At 49.6% G+C, this 22,788-nt stretch overlaps 1 protein-coding gene across 5 annotated transcripts in view; it reads right to left on the reverse strand.

Moving 5' to 3' along the window:
* KCNIP1 (potassium voltage-gated channel interacting protein 1) overlaps positions 1 to 22,788 on the reverse strand; it is a 391,780-nt gene that overhangs the window by 216,060 nt on the left and 152,932 nt on the right. For 3 of the 5 annotated variants that reach the window (XM_002922878.4, XM_034656745.1, XM_034656746.1), the window contains exon 1: positions 14,019 to 14,352. The exons of the other annotated variants lie outside the window; for them this stretch is intronic. In XM_002922878.4, the coding sequence (XP_002922924.1) occupies positions 14,019 to 14,079 (61 nt within the window). In that variant the 5' untranslated portion in view covers positions 14,080 to 14,352. Of the gene's footprint in view, positions 1 to 14,018; positions 14,353 to 22,788 lie in introns of those variants that run through there. 5 annotated transcript variants of the gene reach the window in all.

The following is a 22,788-nucleotide window of genomic DNA, read 5'->3' on the forward strand; positions in this document are numbered from 1 at the left end:
TAAGATTGAGTGACAATTAAAAGATGATTTAGGGGTGTGCCCAGCATGGTGTCTGATATTCCATACACAGTAGCACGCCTTCTCTCTCTGCCTCGGTTTCCGCCCTTTGAAGACTGCACATGGTGCTTTGTAACCTCGACCAAATTCAGCCTAGGATCTGTCCATCCCTCCATGTTCTCACTCACCCTGTGGCTTTGCTTCAGTTCTCCTTTCTACCTGGATTCCTTTCCACACGTTTTGGCAGCAAGAACAATCGTGAGAATAAAAAGGACAACACCAGTGAATCCTCTATCGACTCCTTGCTATGGGCAGGTGGCCTGCTACCCTCACTCTACTGTTTACATTTTCTTCCATACTCTTATGACCCCTCTTCCTCCCTTCCTTCATCCCCTCGTTGACTTTGGTCCAAAGTTTGGAGGAATAGTAAATCAACTCCAGAGACAGATAAAGGCTGTAGGCAGCTGTAATCCCAAAAGCACTTTGGTCTTTCCATTACCTCCTCCGATCCTGAGCTGCGTGGAAAACAAATTCCCACCCTTGCTCCATTTACACTTTATTTTCCGTATTCTTCCCAAGGAACAGATGTCATCAAGATTATTAACCTCTCCAGACACACAAAGAAACCAAGGTTCACGTGGTAACTTACCTAGGGTCACACAGCCAATGAGAAGCAAGTCTGAGATTTAAATCTAAGACTGTTTGGTTTCCAACTCTTATTCCTTATTCGACACAACAGCAGCTGAATGCAATTGCTTACAGGTCATCCCCATTCTGCTGCCCAGCAATGTGTGATTTGTTCAGGGGACCCCGTGGGCTCAGAATTCTAAGACCAGGGTATTCAAGACACATCCAAATCACATGTGTTCCATCAAAGGGTGATATGCAGTCTCCGGTCTATCATTATTCACTAATTTTTATGTTCATCTCTCCACTAATGGTAGAAATAATACATGCTACTGGTATTATTACCATTTATTGAGCCCTTACTATAGACCACATACCTAAATGCCACTAGAACTCTACAGCGTTGACATGTGATTATGCCTGTTTTACCATGAATGGAGAGAGAGGCCCTACAGGCGCCTCTAACTTATCCAGGGTAGAAGGTGGGCTGTGGAGGCACTGAATTTGAAACAGCCTCTGTAATCCCTCTCAGGTTCAGGGGGAGGCACTTGCTGCCAAGAAGAATGTCTCCAGGGGCAGGACATGCCTCTCATTCCTGATGCACCAGACATGGTGCTGAGGAGAGAGGCATGAACATTCCAGAAGTAGCTGGTGGGACCTGCCATTTTCTCCACTGTTCCCTGTGCTCAGCGCAGAATCAGGGCAGAACGTGGTCAGGCCGGGGGGACATCCAGGAGGCTCCCAGAAGGTCTTCCCAGCCTGTCGGAATAGAAGGGCGGCTGCACTGCCCATGCTGGTCACCATGCAGGTGCAGGGGCATTCTGATGGGACAGGGAGCTGCCTGACCCTGTGTACCTTCGGAGGCGGGACATTTAAATCTGATGAGTTCATCCAAGAGTACAGCCTATGTTCTCCTGCCAGTTTATTCTTTCATTCCACAAATATTTATGGAAGACTGACTGTGCAGCAGGCACGGTGCTACGCTTCATCCTGGGAACGCCAGTGTCATGAAGGCAGCCTCTACGAAAATGATTCTGGAAGTGCCAACCATGGATAAATCTAGAGGCATGAACTGATGTGTCTTATTCTTTCCTACTGTTGACAAATGTATCTGGGGGAATTCAAATTCTCAGGGTTAGAAATCCTGCTGTGTAGACTAGCCAAAGAAGATAGACTGAACAAAGCAAAGGTTAGCCTCGAATCCACCAGTGCCTCTACCACCATTACTACCACCATCATCCCACCACGGACGGTACTACTAACACCACTATTTCCCGCCACCATTATATTGCCAACATCAACTCTACTATTATCACCACCATTCCTGACACCACCCCTCAACATACCACCACCATCACGCCCCATCACTACCACCACCACCCCATCATTGTTATCCCTACTAAAATCATCACATTGCTGCTAACATCATCATTGACCTACCAGCACCACCATGGCTACTTTAATACCACTATTTTCACTGTCACTGATATCTCTGCCATCACCAACATTATCCCTGTTATGACCGTCACCACCACTAATTACACTGTCTGCCTTCAGCTATCACCATCATCATTGCTCCCACCAGCACCACAATCACCGCCACGAGCATCATCACCACCACCATCGAAAACATTACCACACCTGTGATCATTATCATCATCGGAATATTAATACCGACCATTTATGCATTGCCTTACACTTTATAAACACTTGCATTCCCGTGATCTCATTTAATCCCCATGACAACCCAATGAGTTGATATCACGATTGCTGTCATTTCACAGATGAAGAAACTAACACACAGAGAGGGGGTCAGACAATTTGCTTCAACCACATAGCTTTGTAAATGGTGAGCCAGGACTGGAACTTCAGTTTTATGTCAACCAACATGCCATTCCTTTTCTATCAACTCTAAGCTGTTATGAAATTACGTCCAATGCTCTATGTTTTGGCACAAAATCACGGTCTTTGACAGTTCAGATCCTATGGATATGCTGAGAGGAGCCTCGAAGTTGTGCCCAGGCTTCTGGCTACATTAATCCCAATTAGGGAATCCCAAATCCTCGCGCATCTCAGTGAAATATTAATTCAAGCCACCAAGTGCCCAATTATGTGCCCAGAATGGTGTTGGACTTGTTGGAGAAGCTCAGAAGGGCGGAAAGAAGGTTCCAGTCTTTGAGGAAAGTGTACTCTTACTGAAGAGCCAGGGCATGTTTATGGGGAGCGATTATAGAGCAATTCAAGGCAATCAAATGCTAAATCGTGCAGGACAAGCAGTGAGTTCACTGGGAGGCAGGGAGGTGGGAGCAGCTGGGGGCTGAAGCCATCCGTGGGAGACTTCTGGGAAGACAGCGTGAGGGTGAGAGGGGACAGTCTTGGTCCCCACTTATTTTGTCCTTTCCTCATCCTTCCTCTCTACTACCTTTCAAGACCTTTCCCTTCCAGCTTCCTGAATGTGGGCATCTGACTCTGGTTTCTGCCTCCATTCTGTTCCCTCACATTTCTAGTGATGACCTTTCTACTGACTTCCTCCAAGTCACAAAAGTGCAAAACATCACTGTCATTTTTATTCCTTCTCCTTTCTTGTCATTTACCTCAATGACGTTGCTCATACCCTTCCATCTGCCCGGAGCTTTACTAACCTATGTTCCTGCACAGGCCAGGCCTTTGCTCTTTAATCAGCCTCAAATGCTACTTCTTTCAGGCCTCCTCCCTGATTCTTCAGCCCCAGCCTCAGGCAGAGACGCCCTTTCCTCCTCCGAACCCCCACAGTATAGCACAATCTGCAACTGGGCAGAAGTCGAGGCTCAGATACAATCTCGTCTGGTGATTAAGTGGGCAGGCGCTGGAGTCAAAGCATCTGGGTTCAAATGCTGGCTCGGCCACTTCAGAGAGGTGAGGCATTGGACATTTCCTTATGTCCTCTGTTCTTCAGTTTCCTTAACTGTAAGGCACTGCAGTCCAGTAATAATGCCGACTTCCTCTTGATGCTCTAAGGCCTCAAAACTGGGCGGCTAAACTCTCTGGCACATGGTTGGAGTTCTGTAGATTTGCTGTTAATATTATTGTCATCAGAGTGAAGCTCCTTGAGGACAAAGACAGGATCCTACACCACTAATCTTCCAGCAGCTTCTTTATTGGGGGGGCGGGGAATGGGAACCTGACTTAGCGCCAGTATAGGCTATACGATGTGAACCAATGCACAGAGTGGTTGCTCTGGAAGGTTAGGAAGCCCCAGGGATGGTGGAACAGTTGTACAAGGGGAGGGCAGATGGAATAGGGGAATAGGCAGTGGGGAGTGGAGGATGCTTCTGAAGAAGTCAGGACAGAATTCAATATTCAGTCTTTAGTTCCAGACTCTCCCACGCCCTCCCCACAATGCACCGCGGCAATGGGGGAGGAGACGACACATATCTGCGTTTGGAGTGGGTCAGAGCTGGTGGGAATCCTGGCTCTTCCACCAGCCATCTGGAGGGACTTAGCCAAGTCACTGCCTCCAGAGCTACAGCTCCCTTCTCTATAAACTGGGGGACTGAAGTTACTTCTCATAGTATGAGGCTTCATGTGTCATAGGGAGATAACCACAAGACTGGGTTGTCATAAGGATTAAATTAGTTTAATATATAGACTAGTAGTTGGCAAAAAATGTTATATAAATGTCATTTGCTTTTATTATTCTTTTTCTTATTATGAGAGTTTTTAAACTAATATTTGTGTCGTTATTATTATATTTGTCAATACCTTGCATAGTGCCTGGCGCATAGTAGGTCCTCAATAGAGATTGGGTTTTTTTTTTTTTTTCCTTTTTCCTGTCTGGTTCCCACTCCGATGCAAAAATACCCAATGGACACATTCAAGAGATGCTTAAAGCACCAGCAAAGTAGAAGCATCAAACATTGTTAAAAAACAACAAACAACGTGTTTTGAAAGTGTGTTATCTATTTTTTTTAAATCATCAAAGTGGTCGTCATGGAAAAAAATCCAAATTTCATTCCACTTCCTTAGACTTATTTTACTGTTTCTGTTGTGAACTGTCTAAGTGGTAGTTGGTAAGGTGGAGGGAAGGGGAAATACAATCATGTTAGCTGTAGGACCTTGTAGGCTTAGAGTCCTAATCTAGCCCAGGGGCTGGTAGTGCGCAAAGGAGAAAGGAAAGGAAGTGAGCCCCCTGCTGCCCCTGCTAGGTGAGCAGGGAAGCCTCTGGAAGAGATCCCCCGCTGAGTGTGCAGTTTGGCCATCTGGGGAGAGTGGTACATGAGTGAGTGCCAGGGATGGAGAGAAAGGCCGGCCACAGCCTCACACGGAAGCCGAGTGCTGCATGGCCCTCAGAACCCTCCCTCAGCTGCCAGAAGAGCCCTCCTCTCTCTTGGGGTGCAGGATCTGCATGAGTGAGGAGGTGACAGGGCTAATGGGAGACGGGTGGCTGTCACGTTTGGTTCCCAGGGGCTCAGAAGCTAGCCGGTGTTGTTCAACCCCTTCTTGGGCGTCCGAGGCCTGCTTGTTCTGGATGTGGCCTCAGGCTAGGGGAGGAGGCATGTGGTGGGGTTCCTTGGTATCAAACAAGCTTCAAATCCTTGCTCTTTAGTCACTAGGCAATCATAGAACCTCCCTGAACCTCAGTTTCCCAATTTGCAAAGGGAGACTACCATTACAACCCATCAGAGGGCTACTGTACAAGTTAAAGGAGACCAGGTATGCAGAAGGATCTGGGACATACAGGCCCTGAAAAATATCTGAGTCCCTCCTCAAGCAATGCTTCCCTATCCCTCCAATTTCTATCCCAGACAAGCCTATTGACCTTGGACGAGTCCCGCTTAACCGTTTAGTGCAGGAAGCTTCCTATGACAGTCAGGAGGATTGCCTGTGGGTTTTCCAACAGAGAGGTCCTACTCCGCCCCATGGAAAAGGCATTTAACTTCCATGCTTCAGGCTCTTCCTCTGTCTATTGGACTCCTGCTAACTCCGTCATACCTTGTGGCTTCAAATCCCACACCAAGGCTTTGTACAGAAACCAGGCTGCCAGCCTCCTCTGTGACCTGGAGCAGGCTCAGTATCCCTTGCGGAAAGAGGTCTTTAGTCCACACGGCTCTGCCTGCCCTCTGTCCTAGCCCATGTCTGAGATACGACTTGCTGAAGACTCAGAATGCCTCCTTGTCCTATCTTCAGGTGGCACAGAACTTGGAGGTATAGCCAAGGTGAGGGCTGGCAGAATCAAGATTCAGAATCTCACTTGGTTGGAATAACATTTCAAATTAGTAAATTAAAACTTAATGGGCATATAGAGCCCTGCACTTCTGTTTTATTTAAAAAAGAAAGAAAGAAAATCTTGATTAAAGAAATGTTCATCTGGGGAGATCTGACTTCATAGTAATTCACGTGAAGACAAGCAGGACTGGGGAGGCCTGGGGTTCAGATCCCAGATCGGATGCTCGAGCTGCATGACTATGGGTGAACCACTTGCCTCCTCGGGGCTCCATTTTGTTGTCTTAAATGAGACTCGAACTAGGAGGCTTCAAAGGCCCCTTCCAGCTTGACATGTAAACTTATAAATATACACGTAAGCACACACATATGTCCTGTAATCTATGCTCTAGGTCAGTGGGCGCAGAAGCCACCTGGAGATTGTAGTAAAATGCAGGTTCTGATCCAGTACGGACCTGAGTCCGCGTTTCTAACAGGCTCCCACAGGGCACCGAGGCTGCCTCACCCTCCTCACAACCTTGGAGGGACTTACTCTCAACATCCTAATTTTCTAGATGTAGCAGTGAAGGTTCACAGAAGTGAGGGGCCTGCTTGAGGTCACAGAGGTAACAAGCTGTTACCCAGGGTTTACATACAGGCCTAGGAGTTTATGCCCGTCACTGCCACCTCCCCACCCCACCCCGCAGATGTGTCATACAGATGTAGGCCAAACTGTGGCCAAGGACAGAAAAAGCCAGTGAGGTAACAGAAAGCAGATACACCAGCGATGTCTCATCTTGGTTTCCTTTACAGAGATGACCATGCATCAATTGACCGAGACCTCCCTGCCTTTCTGGACCATGTGAAGACACTGACTGATTCTGGTTCCCGATTTGGAAGGTCTGAAAGTCTAACATACTTAGAGATTTAAGTGCTCGATCCTTCACTGACAGGCTATGACGGCTGCAACAAAGGGAAAAGAATTTAGTTCACATAAATGATTAGAGCAGAGGAGCGATGTTTAATCCTATTAATGAATTTGCTAATTGGCCTTCTGCCCCCAATCATTTCATATTTAGGCTTTTGCAGTGTCAGATTAAATGGAAATAGATCCAGGGGTGGTTTGAGATGAGGCTAAAAGCATTTTGCTCAGGGCCTGCAGATGGCTCACAGTTGTTCTGTATGGCTAATGAGGTCTATCCCTGATCGCCTTCTCCCCAACATCCACATTCCCCATTTGGGCTGTTCTTCCTTGAGGCAAGGCCAGGAGGGAGGGGGGATGGTGTGGCACCTAAGAGCTCAGGCTCTGGGGTCAGCCAGAACTGGGCACTGCTATGGACGAGCTGTGTGATCCTGGGCAAGGAGTTTCCCTCCTTAGAACCTCAGTTCCTCATCTGTAAAATGGGAGCTGTGATAGGGTCTGTCCTCCAGGGCTGGGGAGAGCTTAATAAAATAACGTAGGGAAAGGGCCGAGCAACGTGCCTGGCAGAGAGCAGCAGTCAACATCAACTACTATTATTATTCACTCAGATGATCCCCATTTTCCCATCTCACCATTGGGAATTTCTTTCATCATCTAAAATTGCCAGCTTCCCATAGGGGTTACCAGAGGAACTGCCAGGGACTCCAGTGGCCAGGGTTGTGATGGCTCTGGGTCCCAGATGGATGGAATCAGAGGCTGCAGTTCGAAGGGACAGAGCTTCTCAAGGACTGCCCAGTCACGGTGCAGATGAAGCAACAGAGGAGGAAGGGACCTGCTGAGATGGGGTAAAGGCAGCAGCAAAGCTGGTACTACCCTGAGTTGCTAAAACCGTCACATCTTCTGTAAAGCACTGTGTTCATTACCTGCTTGACCGCATACACAACCTTGAAAGGGAGACACAGTCATTATCCCCATTTTACAGAGAAGGAAACTGGAGCCCAGAGAGGTTCAGCTAAGGAGTCACAGAGCCAGAGTTTTAACCCAGGTCTTCCTTTCATGCAGTGGTCCTAACCATTTTTGCAATCCTGTTCCTAGTCTCCTGATTTGAGTGGAGTGCGGTTCCCATTTCCCTTGCTGGCCCAGTGAGGATTCCTGCTTGGCTTGGAATCACAAGAATTAATCCTAAATTCTGCCCCCATGGCTAGGGTATAGGAAGCCGGCGATATTCCTACTGATGACAGCAACTCTCTGAAGGTGACTTACTGAAAATACTCCCTGGAGGGAGGGGAGCACTTAAAGATAAGTTAACTTTGTGTGAAGGTCCCAAGACTCTCAGTCAGAGTCAGTCAGTCCCTCTCTCTCTCTCAGTCCCTTTCTCCCTCTCCCTCTCTCTCCTAAACACTGCTCACTCTCTGCCTGATGAGTGGGAACATCAACTCCAGGGCCATTATGCAGAACTTTGCAGCGATTCTCCCCATGAGCAGACCTGGGTTTCTCGTCTGTGCTGCCGCATTCCTGCACTGCTTGGAGCCATCAAGAACACACACCCTGATCCACCCATCCTGACCTCCACACAGCCAACATCGATCAACTCTGGACCCATTAGCAAGCTTGACAGAAACCCTGGAATAAGACTCATTCCCTTAGAGCTAGTCAGAGAGATAAATGTATAAATCCATAATCACAAAATGTTCATGATTCTAGCAGGGGGAAGTGGCAACAGCTGCAGAGGTAACAGGAGACAGAGAGATGTGCTCTCCCTGCAGGAGCCTGGAAGAGGGTGACACTGAATGAGGTCTTGAAGGATGTGTAGGAGTTCGCCAGGCGAATGGGGAGGTGGAGGTGGAGGGTGGGCAGAAGCCAGAGTGAACCTTGGGCAGACGTGATATCAGGGAAGTGATGCTGAAGGACACTTAAGAGATTGCTTAGGGAACAAATAAATGGGTGGACAAATATACAGGTTCTTGATTTCACCCAGACAAGGTAAACATGAACCTGAAATATATGGGAGGCATTCTGGATCAGTCCTTGCTTTAGTTTTTTTTTAATGAATCAACAAAAGAGTGAAAGTAGAGATACTTTCCCATCTTGTCACCTTCCCCCAAACGCTACACACCTACTGATATCCAAAAATTACCAGGACTCTTCTTGACTGAATTTATAATTTTTAGCTTTCTAAGAAGCACTTAATGTAAGTTTACTATTAATTGTCTGTACCGGGGCTTCCTGTACCTCTGACTCCTTCCAAGTTTCATGGTGGATGGCTGAGATGCAGCATTGAGGTAGAATGACAATGCTCTTCATGCAAAGAGTCTTTCATTATCGCCCTCCTAGGACTTCATTGCTCATTCGTTAACTGATGGATCCATTCATTCCTGCATGCCCTCGTATCTTCAATCATTCCTTCTCGCATTCATTCGATACTTCCTTTGCTTCCTTTCATTCATTCATTCATTTATTCCTCCATTCTTTCAATCAACCATTCTTTCACTCGCTTGTTGACACACACACTCACTGTTCATTTGCACATTTATGAAGCATTTATTGAGCAAAGCCCTTCCAGGTGTACGGTGAGGTCCAAGACTGTGTCCCTTGCCAGGTACCAGGCTGAAAGCCTCCCCATATCAGGCAGTAGTCCCTCACTTCTTCTTTCAGTCTTCCCACTTCCCTCTTTCTTTTTGCCTGGATCTCCATGGAGTTTCTTCTGGGATTGAGGGCCCAAGAACTGTGCCTGGCTGGGTGTGGGCTCCTCATTCTTTTGTGACTACTAGGAGCTGGGGAGTAGGAACACTGTTCTCAGCATCTCCCTGCTAAATGGTAAACAGATTCAGTACATTTTGTGGACAAAGCCAATTCAAAGCCAGCAGACCAAATAAGAGAATTCATTCCAGGCAGAGGGCTGGTAACTGAAATTCCAGCGGGAAGCTAACTTTTCCTGCAGGGTCTGCAATTCTAGAAAATAACAGAGAGCAGCCAACCATTCCACTATTTATAATTTCCTCCGGAGAAGATGTTTTGAGTACCTACTATGTGCAAGAAACCAAGCTGGGTACTGTGAGGAATGATTCAGCTGAGCTCCCTGCGAGAAGCCGACTCTCTGGAGTGGGAGGAGGGTGAGGCGGGGCGGGGGGGGATGGTTAACACCTCCATCTAGTGCCCAATTCAATACATGACTCAAGAGTCATGAGAACGCACACCTTAAAAAATTGGGGAATTTAGATGGGAGAAATCACTGCTTCTCAGGGCGTAGGGAAGCCTTCTTGAGTGTGGAAACAGCTGAGTGGGGTCTTGGGATATGGGTGGAATGATAACTATTGGACTAGGAGATGGGGAGAAGAGTAACACAGAGTGAAAAGAATGGACAAAGGTGTGGAAACGGGTGACGCTGACCCGCACACACTCCTCTGTAGATTAGTGTGCCTCTCTTAGACATCAGGAAACCGGCACTTCCAAGGTGAAATGATTCGCCAAAGGTCCTTTGAGACAAGGGCTGTGTGACAGGAGGGTCACTGCTTCTCTCTGCCTCACTGCCTCTCCTTGGTCTCCCAGATCTTGAACATGCTGCCCAATTAATAAACGACAAACGTAGCTTCATCAGGAACCCTCTGGTTCCATAAATTCTCCAAGGTGCTCACTGATGTAGGAATCAGGGAACCAGTTCCATATTTGTCTCCAACTTGCCATGTGGTCTTAGGAAAAGCATCAGATAGCTGTGGGATTTAGTCTGTTCATCTATTCAATCTGCACTCTGGAGATCCCAAGCTCAGACCTTCCTGAAGGTTCTGAAGGCTTTCTCTTGGTAGTGGGGGACTGATAGCCTGTTTGCTTATAGGTAAAAATCTCCACTGAGATGGCCTTGGTCTAGTGATGTTCTCCCTAAGTTATCTTGCCCCCCAACAGGGCCAGCAGCTGCACCCCTATCATCCTTCTCTGGCCACCCCCCACCCCAACCCTTCACAATTATTCTTTAAAGCCCAGGGCAGGTATGAAAAGCAGATACAAAACCCTGGGAGCCAGAAATTCTACCTAGGATGGGGATGCAGAGGTTGAACCCTGCCAAAGCAGGGCTTTTCTCATCTTAATTAAAGACAAACAAAGATCCCAAACAGAGAAAGAAAATGAATTTGAATGTTTTTAGTCAGTGACACAGCTCTTAAACTAATTTAGATTTCAGCTGCCTTCAGGAAGCTCCCCCCGAACACCCAGCTTGGGCTAGGCATGTCTCTCTCTCTCTCTCTCTCTGTACTAATCACGTGGAGCTTTTGCCCTACTAAAAAAATGTATATGTGCCACCAAATTATATTTTGGAAACATGCAGAGCATTTGTTCAGCAGGCTGCGCTGTTTTCAGGACCAGCCACAGAGTGGAGGTCAGTGGGGGCTGCAGTAACAGGACCAGCATCCGTGCACCTAGGGTTTGGGGTCCTAGTTAACCTGGACGGCCCTGGAAGAGGGCTCCAGAAATGAGCTGTTTGGACTCCCAGAGGCACTGGCTATTTCCAGGATGGCCTTATTCTAGGCATTTGGAAGCCACAAACAGTAGAGCCATAAAATGAGCAGTAGCTAAGATTTGCTGACCACTTACTACATAGCAGAGCCTGTGCTGATCGTTTGACTTGCATTATCCCTGACATCCCCACAATACAGCAGCGATTTTAAGATGGTAACTACTGCTGTCCCTGTTGTACAGTGGAGGATAGCAAGGCTAGTAAGTGGTGGAGCCTGGATTTGAACCCAGCAGGGAGATCAATTCCTGAATTGAAAACCTCCACCACCCTCTTCCGACTGCTTCTAATTAGATCTGAGCCTGATGTCTCAGAGATCATAGTAGCAGTTCCAGTAAGAGCGTCAGCATGAAAAATCTTCAAATCTGAGAACAGGATGGAACTCGAGGAGAAACTGAGACCCCAAGGGGGTAAGGGATCTGGCCAGGAAGTGGCCCCTGACCTCTGGTCTCTCCAGCCCGTTTCCAAGTCACCCCCCCCCCCACAGGAAAGGTCTTCTGCGGATTAGTATTCCACAGAGGAGGATGGTAAGAGAAGACGGAACGTCGAAAATGTCGGGAGAAATGTACACGGCTGGAGCCCTGGACAATTCAGCCTACGTGGTGGAACTCTGTGCAAGAGGGGCTGACCACCCGGGGATAGGGCAGCTTGTCATGGAGGCCTGCCCAATAGCCTTGACCTGCTGTGAGCTTCAAACAAACATTGTCGTGAGAGTTAAATAATAAAGTGCAAAAAAGCACCCTGCACTGTGCCAGGCACACAGTAAGGGAGGGCTCACTGAATGCTGTCACCCCCTCTTCTTTTTCGTAGGATCCTCAGGGAGAGCAAAGAGCTCTGGCCTCTGGGAATCCTGTGGGAATTCACCCGGGTGACCTGGAATTTCCTGTGGGAAAAGGGAATGTCTGAGCTCTTAATCTTTGCCCGACCCTGTGCAAGGAGCTCCATATCCATCCTTCATATTTTCATGTCCTTACAACAATCTCCCTTGGGTCCCTGGGGGCTCAGCCCACCCTGTATATGAAACAGGGTCCTCCTACCCCCTACTCCCCCCACACCTGGTTTCCTGCCTAGAGGTAGTATTCTTGCCCACTTTATGGATGAGAACACAGGCTGAGAGAGGTGAAGGCTGGCCTGAGATCTCAGAAGGAGGGAGCGATGAAACTGGGATGTGCGCCCAGGCCCCACCGGACTCCAGCGCTAAAGATCTTTCTGTAACACCTAGCTGCCTCCCAGAAGAGCCACAGGAATTGACAATATTTTAAAGCAAATCCCTGGGTTTCTTGTTCCACAGTCCCCTGGCCTCTGGGACCTCATAGTGGTCAGATAAATGATGGGGATTTGGTGCTGAATTCTGTTTCCACACAAATGGTATCTGAGGATCCAAATGTCAAGGTCCTGGGCCAAGGCTTGCAGACCAGCCTGCCCAAGACTGGTAAAGGGGCAATCAGACCCTTCCGTGCCAGAAGGATTCATAACTCATGTGGCCCTAGACCCGTGTTCTAGGATGTAAGCACCAATCCAGCTTTATCACCTAAGATCTACAGCCGGAGATCTCACTCCTCAGTGCTCAGCCAGCCTGATGTCTCTGGAAGCTGGGTCAGAGGCCTGGACACTTCGAGGACAGGTTACTCATGAGGAACTCTGATGCAGACTGGCCTCATGAGTCAGGAGAGACCAAGCAAGTCCTAAGAGGAGACTCGCTGAGCACCTCGGGGTCCACCCTTACCTTAATACAGTTCTAATCACTACCCGGCATAAAGGTTGAGAACTATAGCCCCTACCTATAACCAGAATCTGAGCTCCAATGGCAGAACTTGAAGGTTTAAGTGTCAGGTTACTTAAAATCCTTCTACCACTCACAGCAAGATTTGAGCATTAAAAAGAAAACAAAACCCATCATTTTCTTTCTTCCTAACTGCATCCTGTCCTTTCATTCCAACAACCAACTTTCTAACTGCTGGATAGGAGGCCTGCATAGTCCCTTATGGTGTAACATATGTTTGCCCCAACTTCGCGTGGACCCATTTGACAACTGTCCCGCTGGCGAGACTGGGCATGTCTCAGCTGGGGCAAGGCACCTATGGAACAGGGGGGATCACGCTTTCTAACCCTTGACAGAAGCGCACTGTTCCATCACACCTTGACAGTGCCCTCTGCTCCCCAGCGGCTCCCAGAGCGTGGCAGCACCCTTGTGATGCCCACGCTGATAATGACCCCCAGCCACCAGGACATGAGCCCTGGCAGTTGTGCCACCTGGCAGCAGCTGATTCCTTTTGGCTTGCAGAGGTTTATTGGGGTGGGCAGACAGAGCACCCTCTCCCTGAGGATGGACTCCTAGGTCTGCACAAGCACTGCCACCCGGAGGAGTGTGAACGTGTAAGCATCCTCACTGGGTGCCCACAGTTGCACAATCGCCAGCCGTCATGGGAACCGAAAGAGCTTCCCAACATTTCCACCCAGACAATCCAGTCACCCCCACCTGTGAATCCGACTCTTCCTAATCTGCTCCTAGAGATTTCCAGGAGGAGTGTCCTGGCCCCTGGAGCCCCAGAGAGGATCTCCCCCACCCCTGGGGCCAGCGCCCACTCTGGCTCCCTCCTCTGCGCAGTCAGGACATTCACACCAAACCTCCCGCCAGGTTTCTTACTCCATTGGATACAAGAACCTGCCCTTGCTCCTCGTGCAGAGGAGGGTCCAGGCCGAGGGAGGCAGGTGGCACACCCCAGCTCGGCACCGAGCACCCCCAAACCCAGCCAGGGGAACAAAAGGAAGAAGGAGGTGGCTTACCTTTAGAAGGTCGCCTTTGTTTGGTTTGCAGAGACGAGAAGGTGCCCATGACGGCCCCCATGGCAGCGAAGACTTGTGTACGACTTGGGACCCCTTGCCCTGCCCCTCCCCTCCCCTGGAAAGAAATCAGTGTGGCTCCTCTACTCCGAATTGGAGGAGGGAGAAAAAAAAAAAGCACCCGGCAGCTCGCCTGCCTGCAGCTTGGTATTCAGCGAGCGTGGGGCTGGGGCGCTGGGAGCCTTTTCTTTCCTTCTTCAGCCCCGCACATGCACTGACTCACAGGGCCAGCCGCTCCCGACGAGCCTTCGGAACCGGGCCGGGCCGCTTCGCGCGCCAAGGGGCGCCTGCAGCAGCCCGGCTGCCCACCGCCCCGCGCGCCTGCACCTGCCGGGCCGTGCGCACCCCCGGGCTGCGCCCCTGGGCGCACAGACCCGGGTAGGCACCTGGCTGATGGATGGGGTTCAGGGGGCAGCCTTAGATTGTTCCGGGGAGAGTGTGTGTGTGTGTGTGTGTGTGTGTGTGTGTGTGTGTGTGATGCGCAATTTCATTTGACTTCAAGGGAAATCTTATTTAACCCACTGCCTGAATTCATGGGGTGGGGGAAAAAAGTCTACCCCACCCAGGGAGAGATGAAAAACATATCTAATTGGGTTGTCATGGGAGGAAGGGTCCCTCCTGCTGCTCCAACGCCAGGGCCACCTTCTGATGACTGAGAATCGGGGTGGATAAAGGAGCCCCTTTGGACCCTTGCTTTCTCTTTTTTGTTTCTCCCCTCACTCTCTCTCTCCTTCATCCTTCTACCTCCCCTCACGCCCCCCAGTGATTTCTTAGCCATCAGCTACGAGGCAGGCTGTAAGTTAGTGCTGAGGGGGTAACAGCTGAATTTAAGAAACAGTCTCCCTGCTGTGAGTTTTCACTCCAGATCACACAGAACCCCAACCCGTGTTTCGGGGTCCCATGCGAAAGGGCAAAGTTTGGGTTCACCCCTACGGATTTTCCTCAGCTCCCTGTGGTGCTGAAATGCAAGGTCTGCTCCCTGAAAGCCCGAGTTGGAGCTACCCCTCTTCCAAGTAGGAGCTGCCTGAGTTCCCACTATACACTATGCCTGCAGATCATAGGTCCCCCAACATATGGCCTCACAAACACACACGTACACATAGTCACACAGAAAATGTGGGCACAGTCCCACAAGTCCACACAGACTTTGCTGTTATACACACAGACACACTCAGCCCATGATACGCTCACAGGTGCATCCACAGGACCCCACACCAGATCCAGATACATGAACACGCAGAGCAAAATGGCATTACCGTTACCAACATCCACACAGGCTCAAAGCCACACAGGCACATAGTCGTATCCCAAGGATACAGGGTCCCCCAGGAGCTGTTTGCCCTCATTCCAGCCCATCAATTGCCCTTTCGGGAACAAAGGTGGCCTGAGACTTGGCCAGAGACCCTGAGCAGTTTTCTTTACCTATTCAGCGCTTAATGCTTTCTCAAATCCAAACACATGTCGTATTTTGTGCAACAGGGAAAGTGTACTTAATAACATCTGTCCCTTTCATTTGCGTTGCCCTTTGCCATGGTATAACCCACATCGCCCCCTGCTGTGAGTTAGACAGGTCATGTCTAAACATGACTGCAAAGAGAAACTGAGGCTTACTGAAGGTAAGCAATTTGCCTGAAGTGACTTAGTCAGAATGTGGGATTAGAACTTGGAGTCCAGGGCTGTGTCACCACCTCCTTTGACAGGTGAGGACACTGGGGACCGCTGAGCTGGAGAGATCTCCTCTGGGCCCAACCAGATTCAAAGCTTCAGCTCTCATAACTGCCACGACTTATTTGTCTGTGTCCGTAAGCCTAGAAACCAGGCTGATGGAGCAGGACCGGTAGAGGCTGGTCCCCTGCCTCCCTCCTGCACTCCTTGCTGGAGAAGAAGAGTGGGGTTGAAGCCAGGAGTCAGGAAAGGACCTATCAGGGAGGCTAGGACTCAAGGAACAGAGGAGGGATCCTTGCTGAGGAGAGGGTGGTGCAGCCCTCTAGGATCACTGGACTCTTGGGCATCTGCTCATCTCCGTGCTACCTGAAGACCAGGACCAACATTTGTGAGGCTATAGAAGGCTAAGATGTCATTCCTGCATTTCCGCATGACCCTATGAAGAAGCAGAGTAGAGGTGAATTGGTCCACGTTACAGATCAGAGATAGCAAAGTACCTCTGGAGGGGTTCACGACTGGCTGCTTCTGAGCAGTGGGAATCAAGTGAGGTCACCAAGATAAAGTCCAAACTGCTGAGTATTAATTATGAGGTCCTTTTATGGCCTGGCTTCATCTACCCATCTCTCTGCTCTTCGGTGCTCCCTTGGGGGCTCTGGCCACACAGACCCTCCCTAGTGCCCTCTATGGTTGTGCTTCAGGGCCTTTGCGTGCGCTCTTCCCTCTGCCTAGACTGTTCCTCACCCCTTTCTCCATCTGATGACCTGCTGCCCATCCTTTGAACATCTAATTCAAGTGTCATTTTCTCCAACAATCCATTCCTGGCCCTGAATTGGTGCCTGCCTCAGGGGTTCCTGCAGCATGTGGGGTTTTCCCCTCAGAAAAGTCATCTCCTTGGTTCTCATTGTCCCTTTCCTGTCTGTCTCTCCCTCCACACAGAGGGTTCCTTAAGAGCAGGGACCACTACAGATTTAGCTCTATGCTGTCTACTTGACCTCTTGTTTCTGATAGAAGTGGAGTCAATCTGTGCTGAGTGAATGAATGAATGAACTAATTTTCTTTGCTCAGTGACCCAATTATTAAGTAAAAACTAGCGATGACCAGATCATCCTAGCTCTTCAAAGGAAGAAGCACTCTTCCAAGTAAAGATTCACTTATTCGGCAAATATTTATTCATTCCCAGGTCAACCACGTACCGGATATTTACATGCACAGCAGCTCCCTTATTCCTGGTGATGCCCTGTGTGGTAGGCATTATCGATAGATAAATGGACACACACACACGTGCACAGTATGATGCAGCAGACATTTTTCTGTGAAAGACTCACAAAGAGTACATCTAGGGAGGAATGCACGTCGAGAGAGAAGACAGCAGACCCACTCCTGCCTCTGGGAGACTTGCCACAGACAGCAGAGAATCGTGTGGGCAGTGTGTCCCGCTGTTCCCAGCACGTACTCACTAAGGCCATCTTGCCAGCCCTGTCCAATGGGGGCTCCCTGGCTGTGGCTCCTTCTACTCTTAGAGGTGAGCTAGCTCCTGCCCCATGTCCAGCTCTGATCCCTCCCTCATCTACCCTCTTATGGACTGAAAGTTATGTCTCCTCCAAATTCATATGTTGAAGCCATGGCCTCGAGTGTGGCTGCACACGCCAGAGTTGGGGCTTCTGAAAAAGTAATCACGGCTAAATGAGGTCATAAGGGTGGGGTCTTGATCTCATGGGATTAGTGTCCATAATGTCTCATGGGAGCAGACATCAGAGAGCTCCCCCAAGCCCTGAACACATGATTAAGGAAAGGTCTTGTGAGCACACAGGGAGCAGAAGGCAGCCATCTGTAACCCAAGGGGAGAGCTCTCACCAGACACCCACCCTGCTGGCACCTGGATCTTGGACTTCCAGTCTCCAGAACTGTGAAAAAATACATTTCTGTTGTTTAAACCACCCAGTCTGTGGCATTGTGTAATAGCAGCCTGGGCTGAGTAATACACACCCACGGCGCCTGTCCATGCCCTCAGAAAGCTCTGGAGGCAAGGTCTCCCCATCCCTCTGACATAAGCGCCCCCGGAGGACTCCTTAAGATGCCCCTGGAAGGCTGTTCGGGGAGGAAGGGGTGAAAGGGTCAGAGGCCTGCAGGGGTCCCGTTCAGACATGCCCATGCTTGTCTCTGTAACACACAAGCCGTGTTTGTTCTCTCCCCTCTTCTGTCACACACTCACTTAGTCTTGTTTCTTTCCATCCTTAGGGGATGGGGCAGGTCACTGAGTTCCCACCGCCCATGGGGGCAGCAGTGTCAGATGAAGAACGTGGGTCTGGGGGTGCTGCTAGACCTGGCTTCCCATGCTGGTTTTGCTGCTTTTTAGCTGTGTGACTTGGAGCCCAACGAGTACTTTCTCTGAACCCTACTCTCACCTTCAGTGGACTACGTGAGTACCTACCCTGTTGTGCTGCTGTGAAGACTCGGAGGTGATGTCAGGCCCTTAGTAGGTGCCTGGCACCCAGTGTGGCCAGTTGTGGACGGTGGACGGCCACTATCACTGTTGCTGTGGGCCAGGTACTGTGCTGGGTTAGAGGGGTATAGAAATGAGTCAGCCACAGCCCTTCCCCTTGGCTTCCATCTTTGCTCTTCATCTGTTTCATAGGAAATCTATTCTCAGGGTCCCCATCTGGTATTAAAAGACTCAGATTAGTTAAGGAAGGGAATGTGGTTGGCACCTGATTATGTGCAATTCAGCACTATGCTAGCTGCTGTCTTGTACCATTTCCCAAATGTTCTGCATGCATAAGTCTGGCCGCCTCAAATAGATCCTGAGTTTTTAGAAAGCAAAGCAAGCACCCCTCTCCCTGCCCCCAGCCACCATGGCTGAGCCTGACCCAGGACATCCTGAGTGTTCTGCAAATGCTCACACTGAGATCATTAGGGCAGGGGAAAGGGCACCATCATTTAGCCCTGGGATCAAGTCCCATTTCTCTTACTAAATAAATGTACCTCTGGGCCTGGGCTGCTTCTCTCTGAAACATGAACAGGGTCCTTTCAAGGGTTGGTGTAAGGATTGGGTCAGATAAAGCAAAGGGAAAATACTTCATTTCTGCAAATGTCCTTTATTATATTTTTTTGCTCTGGGGCCTATTTAGTTATTCATTCATTCAACAAATATTTATTAAGCATTATCTACCTGCCAGGCACCACTCTAAATAGAGGGACCAACAATGAACAAAGAGGCAGGAGTCCCTGTCCTCATGGAACTGGTGAGCTAGGACTGAAGACAATCAGATCCTCTTATTATAAACTGTGATCAGGCTGGGAGGAAAGAGGGAGCAGATGAGTTTGGGTGAAGTAGGGTGGGGGATGTTCAGAGCAACCAGGTAGGATAAACCTTTTGCAAACTTATGTCACGACTAAGTATAGATCCTCAGAAGGCAGAGAGTTAGATACAGCTTTCAAGTCAGGGAGATCAGGTTGCAAAAGCTGGGTTTGTTTTGTGACCTCAAGCACGTTATTTGACCCATGAGAGCCTCAGTTTCTGCAATCTGCAAGCAGAATAATTCCACCAACCTCAGTTGCAGGGTGAGGCTGAACGTGATCACGATTACAAAAGTGCCTGGCATAGGGTCTCCTGCCTAGAACACAGTCCGGGCTCAGAAAATGCTAACTCCGTTCTTCCGTTTCCCCTTCCAGTCTTCTTTGCAAGCAACTTCTTCCCCACCTTCCCAGGAGGAAGAAAAGATTTTGGAATAGGACTTGGGCTTGAGAAGTGCCTCTCCAGGGCCACATCCATATGCATCAAGCATGGCCTCATCTGTCAGTTGATCGTGACCCTTCAGGGAGCAGGGCTGATGCCAGGGAAGCCAAGTCACAGGCTCTGCCTTTGATGTCCTGATGGCTGCACTGCCCCAAGGGCTCCACCTTCATGCTGTAGTGCTGGAACAGTCTCCACCGGGGGCTGAAATGAGTTCAGACAGAGTGCAGCCACCCACGCAGCCCAGACACTTGCAGCAAAGCCCTTCCAAGTTACCCAGATCCAGCGAGGGGGGAGGACATTCCAGAGCATCCTGGCTTGCATTATCTGAACCAACATACATAATGTGTCCTGGAGACCATAGAAGTCATGGGGGCCAACCCTAGGCCAGGTGCAAGGTAAGTACTTCATGAAATTGATCAGATTGCTCTCTGGGGGTGGATGGAAGGCTGGGTAGAAGGAGGAAGGGTGGAGAGGGAGGTGGATTCAAATATGTTCAAATAAACGTTTAAGTACCCAATGAAACCTGTGAACCTTCTCCCCCCAAGTAGCCATGCATTCCTGCACACACACAAGCATCTTGCATAAAATTGTATGGCATTCACAGCTCTCCCACATGAAGCACATCCATGGATACTTAGTTAAGAAACTCTGCACTATAAGGGAAAGATTATAATTAGGGATTTGATACAGTAAGTCCTTAGTAGTGCCACTTTAACTTCTTTGAGCCTCAGTTTCAATATCTGTAAAATGGGTGTAAGTAATTGTGCCGATTTCTTGGGGCTGTTGTAAGGATTAAATGAGAAGAAGCATTCCAGTGCTCTAGTGTAATGCCTGGCAAAGCTCAGTGAGAGGTGCCGTCATCGTTAACATCCTTATTAAACTTCATTCACTCACTCACTCGCTCATTCATTCGGTCACAAGGTAGTGAGCGCCTCCTGTTCCATCACACCCTGAGATGGTCTCTGGGGTCCAGAAGTTTATGCTCACTTGCTTGAGGAACTTACAGGCTAAGGGGGCAATGGGCAGAGGATAACAGCTCAGATTTCAGCAAGTAAGAGTGGGAATGACTTCTCTAGCTCTGTTGCTGAGAAAAGCAGCCCCTTTCTCTGGCCAGACTGGCCAGCCCCACTCAAAGTCCTAGGAGGTGCAAATGTTTGGACTCAGCAAGGTCAGGCGCCTCGATCAGCCTAGGAGGGCAAAGGTCAGGGTGGAAGTGGGGTGGAGAAATCAAGGTTGGGGGTAGGTAGAAAGGGATGGAGCTGCAGGTAGTGGAGGTGAGAGTCAGGGGCAGAACAGGACTGAGATGGGGTGGGGGTGGCCCTGGACAATTGTCATAGTGTTGTGATACTGAAATGGCTGGGGCAATGAGGGCAGAAGTTCTAAAGGGTGTGCAGAATAGGTATCCATAATCTCCTTGGGAAAATGTGCGGGAGTTTGTCATGTTCACTTCCCTCCTTTGTTCTCCTTAGATTATATAATGATTACCTTAACAATGGTAGCCACTGTCTTTGGAGTTTTTACTATGTGCCAGTTTTTCCTGGTCCCATTAATCATTTCAGTAAGGTAGGTATCCTCATTATCACCCGTTATATATATGATACAACCAGGCACAGAGAGGTTAAGCGACCTGCCCAAAGTCATACAGCAAGGACGTGGTGGAGCTGGCTTTGAACTTAGATAGTCTGACTCCAGATCCGGCGTTCCCTCTGGCTCCAAGCCCTCCTGGTGCTATTGTAACTTATTTTTCCCAACACTGTTTCTCCGGGAGGTAGCAATTCACTGGGGACTCACAGGTAAGGTGTAGCTTCTTAGAGCCAAGGGACAGATGTCAAGGGGACGTCCACTGGGCCCTGGCTCTCTGGCTGGCAGTTGGTGCTTCTATTCATTGCCTTACTGCCTGGGGGGCTGCAGCCATACCCATCTGCCTATGGGAATGCAGAATGCACACAGGGTCTGTTTTCCTTTTGTGGCTTCTCCAGACCAAAGACCCCAGAGGAAGTGAGCAGGGGCGGAGGGAGGGAGCAGCAACCATGCTGCATGATGATTAGAGATAATGCCAGCGATGAGCACCCCTGGCCCTCCACGGCCCGCTGAACCTGTCAGCGCTGAGTCCCAGCTTCCCAGCTAGGCGGCTGCTGCTGCAATTGGAGTCTGAAGAGGGGAAAAAAAAAAAAAAAAAAAAAAGCTCGGAGCAGGGAGGGAGGAAAGAAGGAAACAGGGAGAAAAGTCATGGTCGCCTTCATGCTGAGGTCTGAGTGAGGGACAGAGCTGCAGACATGAGACCACTTAAAACTACAAGATATCAAGGGATGCTTCTTCCGTTGTTTCTGGTGACCACATACCCTGCCCCACATTGGGGACCTGTGGCTCTCATTGCCTGTGGCAATCTGACTCAGAAACAATGGTGCCACCTTCTTGCATGTTGACTTCCAAAGGTTCTGGTTTGAGAAGAGGCCTAGAAGAATGTGAGCTCAGAGGGGGGATTCGTCCTTGCCCCACTTCAGGCAAAGCACCATTCAGTACTGAAGCCCCAGACTTTGGTGGAATGGGGGCTGGGGAGATCTTGCCCCTTTCCCAAGCAGAGCCTGGGGAAATGGGCATGACCCCGAGTCCCCCTCCCAGGCCTGCCCATCGTCTACACAGCACAGACGGTGCCCACTCCACTAGCCTGTGTGTCTTTGCTAGGAGGGGGATCCTTGTTTCTCCCTGTGGAGTCTGGCAAGGAGAGGAATCTTCCCCTGCACTCAGGAGGGCATGGCCCACCATGCCCCAAAGAGCAGGCCGACATTGGTTGTAGGCTGGGGCCCCAGCTATGACCCGGATGGCGGGGTAAGCACAGGACACTCGGGAACCAGTACATCTTGGGGGTTGCCTGCACGGAGAGGTGATAGGCTGCACGTCAAAGGTCGAGCCCACCCCACACCTCAATGCTTCATAAGCCCCCAGAAGCCCCCAATGCTTCATAAGCCCCCAGAAGCATATTCAGGCCATGCTGAGGAGATGGGTGTATTCTGAGTGTATTGAGATTTCATTCCTGCCCCCAAGAAGAGTGGGAATGTGGGATAGAAATGAAGTTCAGCAACTGGAGACATTCGCCGAGTAGCAGCTGTGGCACACCAGAGGACGTGGCCTGAACGCCTTCTATCCGTAAACAGCCCTCGGAGTACCTCTGTTTCTGCCTTTTTCTCTGTTTTCTGCATTAGCAAACCGAGAGTCAGAGCTGTGAGATGATCTACCCAAGGTCACGGAACTGGAGACAGCTGGAGAGTCAGGGCTTGAACCCATTTCTGTCTGTTTTCAAAGACCATGCAG

This window comes from Ailuropoda melanoleuca, chromosome 3 (assembly GCF_002007445.2).
Source record: "Ailuropoda melanoleuca isolate Jingjing chromosome 3, ASM200744v2, whole genome shotgun sequence".
NCBI classification, from domain to species: domain Eukaryota; kingdom Metazoa; phylum Chordata; class Mammalia; order Carnivora; family Ursidae; genus Ailuropoda; species Ailuropoda melanoleuca.